The sequence below is a fragment of the Parus major genome, chromosome 12 (assembly GCF_001522545.3).
Source record: "Parus major isolate Abel chromosome 12, Parus_major1.1, whole genome shotgun sequence".
NCBI lineage: Eukaryota > Metazoa > Chordata > Aves > Passeriformes > Paridae > Parus > Parus major.
Window position 1 is genome coordinate 10,203,809 of NC_031781.1, and position 18,524 is coordinate 10,222,332.

General features: G+C 40.2%; 1 protein-coding gene across 1 annotated transcript; it reads left to right on the forward strand.

Moving 5' to 3' along the window:
* Window positions 1-480: 480 nt before the first annotated feature.
* On the forward strand, window positions 481-17,831 carry TXNRD3 (thioredoxin reductase 3). The gene is made up of 16 exons (XM_015641222.3): window positions 481-661; window positions 6,068-6,128; window positions 7,702-7,811; window positions 7,982-8,095; window positions 9,890-9,962; window positions 10,806-10,925; window positions 11,313-11,455; window positions 12,843-12,958; window positions 13,066-13,291; window positions 13,543-13,635; window positions 14,077-14,153; window positions 14,703-14,859; window positions 15,062-15,169; window positions 16,053-16,148; window positions 16,355-16,489; window positions 16,621-17,831. Exons 1-16 carry the CDS (start codon window positions 533-535, stop codon window positions 16,681-16,683), a joined length of 1,821 nt encoding a protein of 606 aa, XP_015496708.1. The 5' UTR covers window positions 481-532; the 3' UTR covers window positions 16,684-17,831.
* The last annotated feature ends 693 nt before the right edge of the window (window positions 17,832-18,524 follow it).

Sequence of the window (18,524 nt, forward strand, 5' to 3'; positions counted from 1 at the left end):
CCGATCGCTCCAGGCCGGGACAATCGCCGCCGGCTCGGGGCCGGGCGGTCCGTGACGGGGCAAAGCACAACCCCCAGTGCACCCACACGTCCGGCCGCCTTGCCCAGCACTATCCGCCCTCCCAGCCCCGGCCGGGCGGGCGCTGAGGCGGCACCGCCCGGCACAGCCCCGCGCCCCGCCCGCCACCGCCCTCCCGTCGCTCATGCGCGCTCTCGCCGGCCTCCCGATGGCTCACTTCACGCCCCTTCGCAGAGGGGAGAGAGGCTTAAACAGCGCAACATTATACTTCTCTACATGGTCTTTAGGCAAATAGAGACATCTTCTCCTGTGGTATAAAACGTTTTTTATTATTTTGAAACGATTCATAGTGCTTGTGGCTGAAATTCAGGCGGAGAGCCCTCTCTGGTATTTTGCAATCCCCTCCCCACTCCCTCCGAATAGGTCGGCCCGGCTCGTCACACTGCCCGCTGCGGAAGGGGCGGGCGCGGCCGAGGGTCAGCGCGGCCGCCGCGGGGAAGGCGCCGGTCTCGCCATGGCGCCGCCGCCGCCGGGACAGACCCGGCTCCCGGACTGGGACGGGCTGAAGCTCCGCGTGCGGACTCTCATCGCCTCCCACCGCGTCATGATCTTCAGCAAGAACTACTGCCCTTACTGCAACAAGGTGAGGCGGGGGCGGTGAGAGCCCGCTCGGCGCGGTCCCCCGCAGGCCCTGCCCTCGAGGGACGCATGGGCAGAGCTGTGCCCCGAGGGCTCCCGCTCGGCCCGGGCAGGGCGCAGGGGAGCGGGGCTGAGGGAAGGCGGTGTGGGGGATGCGGCAGCTGCTGCCGGCGGCGGCACCTGCGGGGTTGGGAGCGTGCAGAAGAGGCGCTGGATCCATCCCGCTCCAGCACCACGTGCCAGCCCTGGGAAACCGCTTACCAGGCTTGAGAGCAGGCGAAGATGCGTGGCGTTCGTGGTAGCTCTTTCCCTTTGCCACGCTGGGAGGTGGGTGTGCAGTGTACCTGTTCCTCGGCTCTACAGCAGCTCGAAGCTCAGGGTGCTGTGTTCCTTTCTCGCTGGAAATTTGAGTACCACATTGGTGTTCAGCTTGGACAAAGCTGCTCTCCACGGAAGGGATGAGTTAAGTTTTCTGCCTTTTCTAAATTTGTGGAAGGTTGACTCTATAGTGAGTACATAAGTTATTAATGCTGGTTGCAGTGTGTGTTTAAAAGAAGAGAAAAGCACTCTTGGTTAATTGTGATGTTTAGAGAAAAATACTTTTTTAGCCCTGATTGTGCATCAGTGTCACAGGCTGGCTATAGCTAGTAAGCCAAATTTATTTAAAAACTCATGGCCTTCATTAGAATTTTATGATACCAGCACATTGGTCATAGTCCACACAGGATCTGAGGGTTTGTAGGCCTTGGGTTTCTTGGATATTTACAAAAAGTATGTTATGAAGTTTTATTTAAACCTCACACTACCATATTTGATATGGCCATGGTGGAAGAACGTAATGGGAGGTATTGGATCAAGTCTTGGTGTTCCTCAATAGAACTGATAACCAGGAAAATACTCAGAAGCCTCACTCCCACTTCTAAGTTAGGTTTAGTTCTGGGAACTCTGGAGAGGGAAGGAATAACATGACTCCCTTGCAGAAGACTTAACTGAGTATATCCTATCTCACTTGCAACTTAATTGAGGTTCTGAGAAAGGAAACTTCTGTGTTTGGGAGGATCAACCAAACCAATGCCTTCTAAGAGCCTTTTGGCAGATGGTAGAGCACAGTACATAGCTCAAATCTTTCTTAACAACTTACTCAAAGTTTCAGTAAATGAGGAGCTGGAGTCTTGCTCCAGTCTAGTCCAGTTGACAAAAGTCTTCTGCTGAGAAGTAATTTCTTGAGGACTTCAGAGTTGCCCATTGAGAAATACTTAGTCGTGCTTGTCAGTATTTCCCTGTGTGCTTTTAGTGCTTGTGATTGTAAATGCTGATGCTCATGGCATTCAGCTCAGTGGATTTGAGATCACAAGGGTAACTTTATTTGTTACCTTTGTGCCTTTTCCCTTCATCTGTTCCTGGTGTTATAGAGACTCTAGACTAAGACAAGAAGGGGAGAAAAGACTAGTCTAGTAATTAAATTCCAGATTGTTCTTTCCTGCATGTTTGTTCATGGATTCTCCATCAGGCAGATTGCTTGCTTCATGGAAGCTATCAGATATGAAGAATATTATCCTTATTGTCTTACAATGGGGAAGAATGAATATAGGGAGTAGGAGGGCCCTCTGTCACGGCCCTTTCTAGGAGGGGGAGCTAAAAAGCACTGCATGAATTTTTGTGAAGAAACACAAAATAAATAGGGCTGGGGGAAGAAGAGCTGACTGCCCTGGTAGGCAGATTTCCTTGGCTTATTTTCCTGCTTGGAACAGAACAGATAGGTAATATAACAAAGAAAATGTGGAGAAGGGGTATAGATTGCAGACAGAGAATTAGAAGAAAATTTGTGGAAGAAGGAAGCCTCACATGACACATCAAGTGATAAAACAGAAGAATATCTGTAACGCTAAGGGTATTAACAATCTCCCTTACCAAACACTTAGAAATTAGTGCAAGGAATGGGAAAACAATGGGTAATGCAGGATTCTTCTTAGCTGATCAAGTCTATAGAATTAATGAAGTGGATATAATTTGAAAGCATAGTTACAGCTTGGGTACTTCTACTATAATCACATAGTTCTGAGTTCTTAGATATGAATAGTGTGCATTGTATTGTCTTTTACTGTGGATGGTTGTTAGCAATGTGCTTTTGGTAGGATTAATTGAAAAACTAAAGATGTTTAGTGCTCATGCTCTGAAAGGACATAATTTGGGGGTGGAAAGAATTCACTATTTCAAGTGGAGGTAGCCATCTTAGAAGAAAGTTGAAATTGTACTTTTCTTCAGAAACAGAATTGCAAATAAATTCCCCAGGTGAATTAAGTAGGTGATTGTATACAGGTTAGCTAATAGCATGACTTGACAATTGTGCTGTTGCTCTTCTGCAAATGCAATTTGTTGTTCAACTGCTTTAACAGGGCAGTGGTGGAGCGGGGGTGGTGATAGAATTACTTCTTTGTCATAACTTAACTTGGCTGTTTCTTCAATTTCTTAGCATCCAGAAAAATGTAATAAGTAAGATAGAAATGCATAAAACCCCCATTTTTTTTAGCATGAAAAATGGCAAGACTGAACACTGTAATGTGTTGAAATTTTAAGAGCAGCAGCTGTGATTGCATAGAAGTTACTGGTTATTTTAGTTATATTTTATGCTATTACAGATTACATTCTCTATCCTCAGGGGGTTCTGGCCAATTCAGCTGTAGCTATTATGGAGTGTTAGCTGATACTTGAAAAAGCAGACCTAGGACATATCATTATTATTTTATGATATGAAGCTTATTTCAAACCTGCTTAGCTACTCTAGTGACAGAAAGCATCTCTGTGAAGAACTTCCTAAAGTTAGACCACTTTCTTGGTTTCAAAGGAATTACCTATTGTTTAATAATATTTGGAAGTGTTTCTAGTCCATTACTTTTTGTGAACACTGAAAGGGTTTAGTAGGTAGCTGAGGCCATTGCCTTGGTGAGAAGGGAAGCAAATGCTTGTATCAGTGACCCTGCAGCCTCATATCCCTTCCTAGACATTTGGAGAAATTACAGTTTTGGCTTTGGTTTATAAGGAGAAAACCTCCCAGTGCACCACTGGTTTCCAGTTGTGTGTGTGTGTGACACAGCAATTTCTTGACCTGAATCTGTATTAGTTTCATTGAGTTCAAAGTTTTCAGTGGATCTTCTTTTTCATTAGTTGGTCTAATAACTCCTTTGATCTCATTTTAATTTTGACTTTTACAATGCCAAATAGCAGTAAGCTTTCTGGTTGTGTTCCCTAGGGAGGATTACTTCCTTTTCATTACAAAATTGTTTTCTGGTAAATGCAGTTACTACTGAGTGCTCCAGTGAGTATTTCTGAGAAATCATTTCCTGTTCAGCTTATCTAGATATTACTCATGATTAGTGTGTTATCTTTCTGCTTCTCCTAATCATTTCCTTCTCCAAACCGAAGTCATCTATTATCTCTTGCCTGCGTTGAAGATTTTGTAACTGCTCATGTGCTTGTTATTATCTTTCTTTCAGTTTCACTAGCATATACAAGTATGATTTGTTCTTAAGTGTGAAGTGCAATAGCTACCTCTAATTAGGATGCTGATATTTGTCTGATTTTTTTTCTCTCTGCTGAGTATCTTCATTCAGTAAAGGTGGTCTAATGCCTTTAATCTGTCATTTCTTGAGTGTAATCTTTCTTGGTTTAGTAATGTTCTGTTCTGTCCTCCCTCCTGCCAACTGCTGTTGCAATGTTTTGGCAGAGTTGTGTAAAAAGAAGAAAATAAAAGCTAATGAACATTTGCCTGTTACTCTGCTGCTTTGCTGCAAACTAAACCAGAAGCCAAGCAACTAATTTTCTGATTTGCCTCTGCATTCTTAGCACTTCCTAGTGGCAGTCACTTTAAGCTTTGCTTTTTAGGTCTTGCAAGGCATTTAGCTTGGGATTTGTAGATGCAGAGCAGGAGGTCTGGAGTGGTTCCTTTCGTTCTGCCTGTAGCCATAACCATTCCAGGAGGCAAGCCTGAAGTTAGTGGTGAGCTTAGGACAAAAAATTTCAAGGATCATCTAGATGGTTAGAGGACTGGAGTATCATACAGACACATGCATGCTGAATGTGTGAAGGAGGAGCTCAGCTTTTTTAAACCTTGATAGGCTGGTCAGGGGTTTTAGTTGCTGCCTTCAGCTAACAAGTGGGCAGATAATCAGACTGTTGAGTTGCAGGGTGAAAGGAGAAGAACCAACAAACATAAGTTGCAATGGTGGACACTCCAATGGGATAAAATGGAAGTTCTTTACTGTGAGGATGGTCAAATGTTGAGCCAGTCCAGGGAAGTTCTGGTGTCTGTCCTTGTGGGTGTTCCAAGTGAGAGGACAGTGCTTGAGCAATGTCACGAGCCTTCACATTTGGCTCTGCTTTGTGCAGGGAGTTCATGCAGATGGCCTTAAAAGGTCCCTTAGAACTTCCACTATTTCATAACTGTAGAACCAATATAATCAATTACAGAGGCAAAGCTTTCTTTTGAATGTTACAGTTGATCTATGATGTGGTAAGAAACTGAATTTGTAGTTGGTACGGAGTACAAAATCTTCTTGTTCATGTGCATAATGCTGAAACTTTATCAGAAAACACTGGTATACTCAATATTCAGCATAATAACAATGTGAATCATGGCAATATTAAAAACATTTTATTCTTCATATGTTAGATATCTTTAAACTTGCTAAATGTGACTCAGCATACTCTTAGTGAAGTTCTGTCAGTAAATGTGAGGTTCATCAGAAAGCTGGTTGAAAAGTATTCAGACTCCATGCTGTCAAGTGTGTCCATCCCACAGGCATTCAGTGATTCTTGCTAGAGCTATTTTCACATGCCACTTTAACAAAAAATGTTACTGTAGAAATCTTGTTTCTAAAAGGCTGCCTGATTTGAATTAGGTAATGGTACACTTTGTCCATCCAGAACTGGGGTTAAGAAAACACCTAGCTGAGTGCTGAGTACATTTGGAAAGTGTTACTTCCTTCTGCAGCTTTTTATAATGTCTTTTTTTTTAATTTATTTCCTTGGCAGCGTTTTCTTTTGCATATTTTCCTCTACTCTTTTCCTTTCTTTTTTTTTTTCTTTTTCTTGGTATTACCATGAAGTCTTGCTGCTGCTTTCTCTCTCATTGTTGTTTTTTTTTTTATGTGGCAATCACTTCCATGGCTTTTGATATTTCACAGGTAGAGAAGCCAGCAGCTAAGCAAATTGTATCTAGAAGCTTTTTCTTAAGGCAGTGGGACTTGTGTTGGAAGGTTAAATGGTCTGGCTTTAAGTGAGGAACGTGCAAATATAGAAGTGCCAAAGCTGTGTAGAGCCTCAGAGTAGCAGAGCCTTAGAGGTCACCTGTGTGTGTCCAGCAGGACGCTGAGAAAGCCTTGCTCTGCCATGGTGTCTGTTCCTGTTGCAGGTGAAGGAACTCTTCCGCTCCATCGGTGTGGAGTACTATGCCCTGGAACTGGATGCAACTGGTGAGTAGGAGGGGAAAAAAAATGTATCACATGCTGCTGCTTGATGTGATTAAAAATGAGTGACTCTGCATAATTCCTTAAGCTGTCTTGAACTAATTGGGGGATATGTGGAACAAGTAAAATACACATAATATATGCAGAGATAAAGGCAATTAGACTTCAGTGTGGATTTTATACAGGATGTGTTTTTAGTATAACTGAAGGCTTTGACTCTGTAAAAATCATCAGGTGATAGAGAATGTGAGATCTGATTTCTCTCCGAGAAGCTATGACTTCTGAGGAAAAAGTGTGATTTTTTTTCCTCTTCCTGTTTCTCTTGTGTCTTCAGGTGAATTGTTAATGTTTGACTGGGTATATGGGTGACCTTCTTTGGGAAAAGTGCTGAGTCACAGGAAGGAAGGGTAAATTCCAGTAACTTGGCTGCTGCTAGTTTCAAGTTGGTTTTTTTTCCTTAAAGTCCAAGCTACTTTAGTTTTAGGACACATGCAGTGCCTTATGTCTGTATGGACATAATGCATATAGCTTTTAATGTAGTTTTAGGAACAAATAGTTTCTTATATGGTTCTTACTAAGCTCTTAAATGCCCTTTTGGTAAGCTGTTGAGTGTCCATTATAGGTTTTTTTTTCTGTACAAAACTTAAGTTTCCAATTCTTTTTTTTAAAGTTCTAATGCCTTTTGGAAGTTTTTGTTTGCCTAAGCAATGTTTGGGAGAAATGTAGCTATTTATTTAATTCTTCTTAGTTACTTTTACTACTTATTCAAGTTGTCATACTGTGAATTAATTATAGCCCAAGATATGTAAAGTACAATGCACAGCCTTCTTTTTCTTGGAATTACTTCTAATTAACAATATATTACCTTTGCAGATGCTAAATAGATGCAATCTTGGAATAAAAAGATTTTAGTCAAAGTGATTACTGTAAATTCTCATTCCCACATTTACTGCTGAGAGATCCAAATTGAGCCTTTGTGTAGGTGCTGATGATTCAGATGACAGGTCAGGTTAAGCAATGATAAGTTTAAAACTAGAAAGTTTCTGACAGTGTGGTGGGTAGAAAAAGTAGGGAGGTAGCTCTAGGGCAAGTAGAAAAGCATGTTTGTACTTACCCTTACCCATCGTCTCATAATACAAAGCTGCTGGGCAAAATTATGTGCCTGTGCACAAAACATACTCCAAAATAAAACAGTTCTCATGAAAGAAAAGGTATCTGTGTGATCTTCTGTGATAGCTGGAAAAGAATTTTTGTGTAGTACCAAATGTGACACTGTTAGAGACAGATGAAAATCCTCAAAATACAAGAACTTAACTCTTACTACTTCAACATTATTCCATTCTGTAGAATTGTGGCTTGAAATACCAATTTAATTTCTGTGTTTAAGCCTGCTCATTTGAGAAATAGTTTCTGAATACCTGCTTATGCCCAGGAAACCTGCAAATGGAATGTTTATAATAAAATTGTTGTGTTGGCAGGCCTACAGTATATCACTGTCTAAACCTTTAATACTTCAGGTTGTTCTAAAAGCTCTCTTCCTGAAATCTGTTTATAATATACACATTTCTTTTATTCTTAGATGATGGAGCCAGTATTCAGCAAGTATTGGTAGAGCTGACCAACCAGAGGACAGTGCCTAATGTATTTGTGAATGGAACTCACATTGGTGGCTGTGATGCAACGTATCAGGTAACCTTAAAAATCAGCTGGAAGTAGACAAGACTGAGTGAATTTTCTGTGTGATCATAGTTAAATTTTGTGTGACACAGTAGACTGGGTGACGTAGGTCAGAGGAGGCAATGTTATCAGTTGTTTGCTCAGAAACATGTGTGCTAATCTATTTTTCTTTTCTCTCCCAGGCTTATCAGGATGGATCACTGCAGAAACTCCTTGGGGACAACCAAATTACAGAACCCTATGAATATGATCTCATTATTATTGGTGGTGGCTCAGGTGGACTTGCATGTTCTAAGGTATGATGTGAAAATGGCATTGAAGAACAAGGTGGCATGTGAAACCTCTTCAAAAGTTAATCTCTCAATTATGTTGGTATAAAACAGTCTATATTTTGATGAGTATTATTGTTCCTCTTGTTAATTAATGAACCAATAGGGCTTTAGTAATGTGCTCACTCAGGGGATAATGGTTTATGAGACCAGTTTCTAGCCAATGTCTATTCAGCTCTTGATCCTAATAATAGGTTTTAGTCTTTTGGCTCTGGGTGGAACCAAATGTTTTTTAGCTATCTCTTCTGCATGCCTAATACACAGGCACTTCCAAACAATCTAGAAAACTTCAGGGCTGCTTTTGAAGTCTTTTGACAGTTTAGGATTCAGTATCACCAGTTAACTAAAATTAAGGGCTTCCAGCAGTTCCCTTCAAGGAGCTGCTTCATTCTTTAGTTCCCTTTTTAGGTGCTTTCTCAGAAAGGGTAACTGAGATTGCATAGCCCTTACACAACTGGCTGTTGTTCAGAGTGCCTTAGGACCTAAGATCCAGATTCAGTTTTCTCTGCTACCCAAGGGATTTGGACACACACCCCCATCTCTCAGCCAGGTATCCTAAACTGTCAGTTTGTTTTGGGCAGGGTGAGGTTGTTCTTGATAATTGCTGAACAATACAGCCTAGCATGCAGTCTTCATTAGGAGATACAAAGCAGGCAGGAGAAGCTGACAGTGGAATTCTTCAATTGGCCAATTGTGTATTTTCAGAATGCTCAGATATTTCCTCACAGTACCTTCTGGGGCATCAATTGTAAACTTGGTGCTAATTGCTAAATTGTCCAGAGTGCTATTCACAAAATACAAGACATTGAGCTAAAGCTTGTTTGAGCCAGGATTGCAGTAGATGTGCAGGAGTTCTTAAGCAGATCTGAGGCACTAAAGATTTGATTGATGAGCTTGAAAAATCATACAATGCGTACCTGGTAATTCCTTGGATAGAGGAATAGGCTTATTCGGGTTGGAATGGGCATTAGAAGAATATCTAATGTAAGCTCTTTGTTCCAAGCAAGGTCAACTGTGAGGACACACAGGATTATGCAGGAGCTCATTCATTTGGCTCTTGAAATAACCCAGGGGTAGAGGTGGCACTGCCTTTCTGGGAAACTTGTTTGACTGTTCTCATGGTCTGAAAGGTCCTTATATCCAGTGTGAGTCTCTTGTTTCAACTTGCAGCCACTGTCTTTTGTCCCTTTGCTACTTGGCCACTGTGAAGAGCCTGGCAGAGTCATCTTAATGTACTTCTCATAGGTACTGGAAAGTTGCTCTTGGGTCCCCTCCAAATTCAATTATTCTCCAGGTTGAATGTGTCAAATTCCCTTGGCCTTCTCACCCTCTCTTGGGGATTGTGCTCCTGAGCATCATGGTGGTTCTCCACTGAAAATGTCTCCAGTTTGTCACCTTCTTTTCCATCCATGAACATGCTAAGTCAGTCCTGTCATTCTGGAAGAAAAGGAGAGCTAACAGTGTAAATATTTCTTTAGACAAGGTAGAAGAGAATCATAGGCTGCTGAGCCCGTCTCATACCTTCTTCAGATCATGGATTTTGACAGCATAAGATGATCTGGATGCAGCATTGAACATGCAAGGAGCCATTCAAAGTTTGGAAAAAAGTCTATTCTTGAGGAATATCATTATTTTTTTTCTAGGGAAGGAGATAATATGATAATGTGCTGTATGATATTAGTGCTAAGTATCATGAACATGAATGAGTGGACAGGCTTGCTTGGTTCAGTAATGCTGACTGGTCTTCTCCATCTTTTATAGGAAGCTGCTACCTTGGGGAAGAAAGTAATGGTATTAGATTATGTTGTTCCAACACCTCTTGGAACCTCATGGGGTAAGCTTTTTTTTTTGTCCTGTATTTGATGCTGTTTGAGTACCAGTGATACATATTGAAATGTTATATAGTGTGGATTTGTGTTCTTAGGAATTGAGGCCAAATTCCTGTAATTCTGTTACACAGATAATAAGCTATTTTCCTGGTATGCCTGCTGCTTTTCTAGATGGTTATTTCTGTTTTGGGCATTGTTAACTGTTCTTTGTCAAAAGTTTTTCTAGCTTTGATCACTTTCAAACCATGTCTGAGCAGTATGTGTGTGTGCATATTCACATTCTTATGTTTGTGCAGATATTTTGCCTTTTAGTTCATTCACTTCTATTTGAGGACAATGGATAGAGTTCCTTTAGAACAGTGACTATGTATGTCTCACCTTTCCCTAATTAAGGACAGCTGCTGGCTCACCTCATTAGTGATACTGGAAGTTGAAAATGAGTTAGGAACTGAAGTGAGACTTCTGTCAAGTCAAGGAATGAATGTGCTCTTGTAGATAGTATTTCAAATTCCACATAACAGATTATACTAAACTATAGAAACTCTGGGCTTTTTGCCTTGCTTACTTGACAACCTGACTAAAATCTGAAGCTTTGTGGAGTAAATAACCAAGGCCTATGCTTGACATGCTGTACCTGTCTTGGGTCAGTGAGTCTAGTAACACCTCAAATGAAACACAATCTTAGTGTGTTCATTGTATTTTAAAATGTCTCTTGAAACAGAAATTTCATGTTGCTGTTATGACTATAGCAAACCTCCTTGAGTGATATGAGTGGTCATACAAAGTATGTGATAGGGAAAGCATAAATCCTGTTCATAGAAGCAGTAACGTGGTTCTTTCCATCTTAGGACTTGGTGGCACGTGTGTAAATGTAGGTTGCATTCCTAAGAAGCTGATGCATCAAGCAGCACTTCTGGGTCAGGCACTCCAGGATTCAAGGAAGTATGGGTGGCAGTATGAAGAACAAGGTTGGTAAGAGCACAAGACTGTACAGATGAGATGCTGAACTCAAGACTGTTCTTGTACTTAGGACTTAATAAATTAGAGGCAGAAGTCAGTACTTTCCTTAGGTGAATCAGGTGTCCTCCTTCTTGAGTCATAGAAAATTTTGGGGTTGGAAGTTAATTGTGTTTTGTTCCCTGTATTAACTGAAATAAATGACAGAACTTCTAGAATGGGCTTAGTTCAGGTAGTAACATGTCACATAAATATTAACATAGTAGAACAAGACCTTAATATGTATCCTCATTACTGATAATGATTTTTTCTTAGCATGATATACAATGAATAAGTTTTTCTTAAGGGACACATTGCACTTTTATTTCCTTAAATATTAAATTAGTGTCTTGTTTCAGTTAAACACAACTGGGAAATCATGGTAGAAGCAATTCAGAACTACATTGGTTCTTTAAACTGGGGATATCGAGTGTCCCTGAGAGAGAAGTCTGTGACATACCTCAATTCTTATGGCGAGTTTGTGGAACCACACAAAATTAAGGTATACTGTGCATTTAAAATACTTAACTGGGAGGGAAAACTCATGTTCTAGAGCTGCCTTATAAAATTCTGTACCAAAATGGCTTCATCTTAGCATTGCCAAGTTGGGTCAACTGAAGTTAATAACTCATTTGTGAAGTTACTGATTAAAATAATTGTTGTACTTTAGTACCTGCCACAGTGTTTGCAAATCTAGTTATGTAAGAGTGATGTGGATGTGTGTAAACCTGTGTCTTGTAAGAATAGAGGAAGGTGGTCTCAGTTTCTACCTTCATGACTGATTACAGCAGCCAGAGTGAGGGGGGGGGGAAAGAAAGGAAGCTGTAGCTGTATGATTTTGCAACTTGGAAACCCCTCACAGTAAAGCATAAAAGCTGTTGAAATTAAATTTAGATTAAGCACTTGCATAAGAGCTCTGCTAGAACCTTGTGCTGTATCAGCATACAAATTAAAGTGTCGGTTTTGCAAGACAAAGCTTGTTCTGTCAATCTTGCTGTAAGTGATCATACTGAAGCAAGGTTAACCTAGAAGTGCATATTGAAGGCATCTGTTGCACTCAGTGGGTGTAATTATTTTCAGTATCAAGTCTGAACTACTTGTATTTTAAACCCAGAGCCTGGCACTGAAAGATAATAGTAAATTCAGTTTACCTAGTGTACCATCTGTTCAAGTGTCCAGGCCACTTTAGTGTCCCTAATCAATAAATGAAGTAGAACAGAGAGACTTCCCAGCAGGAGGCTGGACTAGATGACCTCCTGAGATCTCTTCTAACCTGAATTACCTGTTCACTCGGTGGGGAGAAAATTTTCCTTCATCTGTGATGGAAAACTAACAAAGAGCAAGAATGAAGGTCAGATTCTGGGAGAAGTGCATTGGCAAGATGAAATTTCCTAAGACCAAGACTGAATTACTTAGAATTCACACAATGGGTCTTAGGCCTTCTGAACTGAAATCATGTAACTAGTTACCTTTTTTTTATTATTGTTATTATTTTTTTATTTTTACATTAGCCTAAGAATTAATACATATTATGGCATTGCTTGGATTGTGTTGGCCTTTTATTGGGGTGATTAGGGGGTTGTCTTAATTTGTTGTGGCTTTTTATTACTCGGAAGTCAACCTGTTATGAATAATCAAATTAGCAGTTAAAAAGGACAGGATTCAAAGACTAAGTGATTTTAAGTGCTCTAATGGAAGGAAAGCCTGATAGTCTGTTATTTAAACTTGTTTTTCTTCAGTGACCTGCATGGCATCTCTAAATGCAGTTCTTGTTTCAAACTGCTTATTGTCAACTTTTAAACATGTCTACAATAATTAAGGAAAGGATTACATAATTTTTGTCTTAAAACATATGAAAATGTCTGTCTTAACTGTGTCTTCATCAACAGGCAACTAACAGAAAAGGACAAGTAACCTATCACACAGCAGAGACTTTTGTCCTGGCAACAGGAGAAAGGCCAAGATACCTGGGTATCCCTGGAGATAAAGAATTCTGCATTACAAGGTGAGATGAAAAGGTGCAAAAGACTGAAGTTGTCTGCTCTAGTGTTTGCCAAGACAAACAAGCTTGTGTTGGAAGAACCTTGTAACTGAGACTTCTCCTCTTTTCAGTGATGACCTGTTCTCCCTGCCTTACTGCCCTGGCAAGACTCTGGTTGTGGGTGCTTCTTATGTAGCTCTGGAGTGTGCAGGGTTTCTGGCTGGCCTGGGTCTGGATGTCACAGTGATGGTGCGTTCCATCCTTCTGCGGGGTTTTGACCAGGAAATGGCAGAAAAAGTCGGTGCCTACATGGAAACGCACGGTGTGAAGTTTATCAGGAAATTTGTACCTGTTCAGGCAAGTGCTTCCTTCAGCTTTCTTCTCTGAACACTTAAAGACAACTAACTAGCTTCTCTTAACACTGTACTTTAAACAGCACATGTAAAATGGAGGTGTTGTCTGGGAAGGCTTTGGCTCTGTGCAGAAATAAATGTTTTATGATACTGAGCTTTACTGATGAATGATGGATTAGTAGGTCAAGGCTTGAATGACAGTGGAAGTGAGCTCTGCTGCTTCGGGTCATACTAAGCTTACAAAAATTTTTACAGGTTGAGCAGCTAGAGCAAGGAATGCCAGGAAGACTGAAAGTGACAGCAAAGTCTACTGAGGGATCAGAAATCTTTGCAGAAGAATATAACACTGTAAGCATTTCTGGATTTGAAATAAATGTCTACAGATGCACATGAAAAGTATTGAAATACTTTTTCTTGAACAACTTGAAGGGAACGCCTTAAAAAGTTGTTCACATAAATTACTGGCAGAAAAAAAATAAAAGTGAAAATTCAGTATTTATCTTTAGTTGAACCCTGTCAGCAAAATGGGTGAAACTTTATGTGCCTGGAATTTAGTTCATATAAATAGTCTTGTTGCTTCTGTTTTTGTTTTGGCTTTTCTGTTTGTTGCATCTCTAAAACAAGTTGAACATGGAAGAGGGTTGTTGGTGGCTCGTTCAAATTTTGGAAAAAATAATTTAGAAGTAATTTTATTCATATACTTCAGTTTTTTCACTAAAAGACTGAGGGAAATTTTTGTTATACTTTTCTTACATAAAGTTACTGCATTTAATTTTGGGTTTTTTTTAGGTTTTGTTAGCCATTGGTCGTGATGCATGTACCAGGAATATTGGTTTACAGACAATCGGTGTCAAAATCAATGAGAAGTGAGTATTGCTGAACTCCCTAAAACCACTGAATGCAAGGATCTTTATTTATTTTTTTTTTTACCTCTGTAAAAATATGATACTGATGTTTTTTAATTCCCCTTCTTATATATGGCAATTATGTGAACCTTTGAAACCTTTTTTGTCCTGGATTTGAGTATTGAATTGTCCACTAACTTAATTTGTTTAGTATATACTTTGTTAAACAGCTATTCTGAGTGAATACATACTAGTTGGTCATTTTCCTGGAAGCATAGAGCTGGATAATAATCATGTGAAAGATTGTGAGTCCACAGATATCTGAGTAGCTTGACAGTCATCAGGCAGGCAGTGTTGTTCATGTCAAAACTGGCCCACTGAATACAGACTTCTTCAGCTATGTGTCAGAATTGGAGGTGATTGATGCTCTGAAGTAAAAAAGTTGTAGTTGAAGTAAAAAAGGAATATTTAATGAAATGAGCTCAGTGGTTAGAATAGAGTTTCTCCCGTTTTTTGCAAAGATCTGAGGAAAGTGATGCTGAATTCTGTGGTCTTCTGTTTGTTTTAAAGGAATGGGAAAGTCCCTGTAAATGATGAAGAACAAACCAACGTGCCTTATGTTTATGCAATTGGGGATATCTTGGATGGAAAGCTTGAACTTACTCCAGTTGCCATTCAGGCAGGGAGACTGCTGGCCCAAAGGCTGTATGGGGGTAGTTCCAGAAAGGTAAAGCTATAAGCATACAACTTCAACTTATTTCTATCTTTTTTGCCTCAAAACTGGCAGTAACATGAATTAATTTATCCATTTGTCTGTTGGCTCTGCACATGTTTTGTAAAAAAGAAGAAAAGTTCTTACGTAGCTTTTTCTGTTATGTGCTGTATAGAACTTGCATAGTCTAAATATGATTTTTTATTTTTATTTTTAGTGTGACTATATCAATGTACCAACAACAGTGTTTACCCCTTTAGAGTATGGCAGCTGTGGGTATCCTGAAGAAAAAGCCATGGAAGAATATGGGAAGCAAAACTTGGAGGTAGGAATTCCCAAGGGTCAATTAACTTGTAGCTTGAGGATATTTTATTTGGGCCTTGCTGCTTTAGTCTCAAGGCATAGTATTAACAAGATTAGAAGTTTAAATGGGTAGAACTATTGTGGCTGTGCTTTCATCCAGCCAGCAAGGTACTGGACTCATAGAAACCCAAGACTAGACTTAATGCCATGAGAATTGTGCATAAGTATTTGCAGGTGGCTGAGAAGCTTTTGAATTCAGGAGGCCAGACTTAAGCTGCAGAACTGTAGGAGTGTTTTTTGTTATCATGAATTAAAGGCTTCTATTGCCAAAGTACCAAACACCTGGGATGAACTATTTGCTGCTGGTTCACTGTATTTGAATTGTAAATTTATGTTTTGCTGACCTTAACATACGTCTATAGGAGTATTGAGGATAACTTCCCCATTTTATGGTAATTTCTGGCTTCTGCACATCTCTGAGGAGTTATGTTGAAACTGCTTGCATGCCTTGTGTTTAATTCCTTACATCTTTCAAAATCACTTGACATTATTGAGCTTCTGCTGTTAACTGTTTTGCATAATAGGTTTAAACTTATAGTAACTGGATATTAATTTCGCACTTCTTTCTGAAAGTTTGATTTGCAACTACTGTATATTGTAGCTGTTGCTGTTTTTGTTGAGTATTTAAGTCAGAGCTACATGGTTTGAGTCAAGTATTCATCTGCTGAGTTTTGGAGGATGGGCTCTATGGGTTAAGTAGAAAAAAAAATTACTCTTGTCTAGTTTGTTATGGACAAGAATCTATCGGGTTAAATGTGAAACCACCTATTTATAAAGATATTAAAAAGTAGAATTGAGCCTGAATCAATTAAATTCTAATGCTCTTTTTCTTGTTTACCTCCCAGGTTTATCACACTTTATTCTGGCCACTTGAATGGACAGTGGCAGGCAGAGATAACAATACCTGTTATGCAAAGATTATCTGCAATAAACAGGACAATGTAAGTAGCAAGCTGGAGTGAATATGCTGAGGGTTTTCTTGAAATGGAAAGAACTGCAGAGTTACTTAAGTAGTTAATTTTTTCTTAAAGTCTCTGCTATTGACCTGCTTGCATAATGGTTTTAATGGAGTGGGAGTTTAGACACTAGAACTTTTGTCAAACTTTGCCTGGTACCGACTCATGTTTTTCTCTCGTCTGTTGTAAAGAATCGTGTGATAGGGCTGCATGTTCTTGGACCCAATGCTGGTGAAGTTACCCAAGGTTTTGCTGCTGCAATCAAGTGTGGTCTCACCAAAGAATTACTTGATGAAACAATTGGTATCCATCCCACTTGTGCAGAGGTAAGAAAAGGGGAAGGCACAGCCTGATTTAAAACCTGCTCTTGAAGACAGTTTTACCAAGATTAGATCAGTAGCCATGTGGATGATGATGGAGGCAACAGTAAATAAGCTCTTCCTTTGGTCTCTTACAGGTATTCACTACAATGGATATTACCAAATCTTCTGGACAAGACATCACTCAGAAGGGCTGCTGAGGTTAAACCTGCTGTTTTACATGTTTCCATGTTGCTCACTCTTGGTCCTGTGGAAGCTCTAATACATCCAACTGTTTTGCAGCAAAGTAAACGTTTGCATCAGTACCACTGTATGTGCTGCAGCTGGCAGTGGTGCCTTCGAGAGGCTTCCTCAGCGTGAGTTGTGTTGCACATGGGAGCAGTAATGCAGCAGGGAAATCTCAGACTGTAAATCCTGACTTTGCTTGGCATTAGCACTGCGGTGCTTCTTTGACGTTGTAGCTCAGAACCTTCTCACCAGGTGAGCTACGACTGATGGCTGCCAGGCAAGGCTGGGAGGTTCTTGCCTAGTCAGATGACTGAACTCCTCCTGAAGGAAATTCTTAAATTGCACAAATTAAAGCTAATGCTTCTAGTTCCAGTGTCTTGTACAAATGCTTGAAATAGAAGAGAAATATATAATTGAGTGATTCTTGCCAACAGTTTACAGTTGACTGATTTATCTTTTTGATGCATTTTGTTATACTTAATTGTATGTTCAGTTGAGGCAAGATGGCATAAATAGGATGCAGTGTTGAGCAGTGCAGTTCAAGCACTAGTCTCCCATCCCAACCAGTCTAAAATTTCAGAGTAAGTAACCTAAGACACCTCTGTTGTTCACATTCACAATTTTTTGACCTCAGGTGACATCATGTCTTTAAAATAAAAATTTGAGTTGTGTGTCAAGGCTAAAGAGCAAGTGCAAGACTATGTCAGTTTGCTTAAATCTGGTTTCAGCTCTGTAATTCAAAACCTCACAGAACCCAGAATTATGTCTGTGCTGTTATGTGGAATGCTGAAGTCCTGGAGAGGCCCTCTGTCCCCCAACACAGTAGGTGCCTGCCCATGGAGGCAGGTGTTGTGCAGAGCTGCTCTGAATCATGTGGCAGCCAAGGGCAGTGACCTCCTGTGCTTTGTGTTGTGTTGTGTACGGTCAGTACTTTGAAGCTCTCTTCCACCCCTAGCATTCTGTCCTGGGGGAATTGTGCTTGAATCTGGCTCTTAGTTTTGTCCAAAGAGCTGTTTTGAAAGACTGTTCTGAACATTGTATGATAGTAAGCAGTTTTTAACTATTTAATCTGTGACCTACCGTGGAATTTGAAGTTAAATAAACAATGCATATAACACTCTGTGGTGTCTGACCTTGTGATTTATGTTGCCTAAGAATTTATTTGGCTTCAGTTATGTTGTGTATCCCGACCAGTACTAAAACCTCTATTGACTTGTGCATATTGTAATCTTTTAAATGGAGAAACAAGTTGTTTTGCCACCCCAGGGGCTTGCTCAGCATATCAAGTGTGCATCTGTTTGGGAATACAGAATTGACCTTAGGTGAGTTTAAACATGAAGGAACAGTTTTATACCATTTCTGTATATTCCAGAAGATTCTGAATACCTTAAAGTATTGATTAACTGCAGCCCAGCTCAAAGATGCTTAGTAGAATCTAGTTAGAGTGTTAGCAGCAAATCCTGCTGGTGTTGAAGTTTAGTAACTCTTGGAGACTCTGGGGTTTTGCTCAGTAGCACTGCAAGAGACCTTCAGCTGACGGGAGATGCTTGCTGAGCTGCAGGTGCTGCTTTGCTGCAGAGCTCTGGGGAGTTCTGCTGGTCCTCTAGAAACGATGACAAACTGACTGGGAATAGCAAAGTTTACTCAGTGTAGCCCTGTTGGAGAGGAAGTGAAGAAGGAAGCCAAGTCAATGAGTGCTAATTCCTGAATTTGCTATTAGTAAGCACAAATTGAGATTTGATTTGCAGGTTCATGTTAATTGATCAATAATTACTACTTGCATATCTGTAACAGTGTCCTAATTGCAGATGTT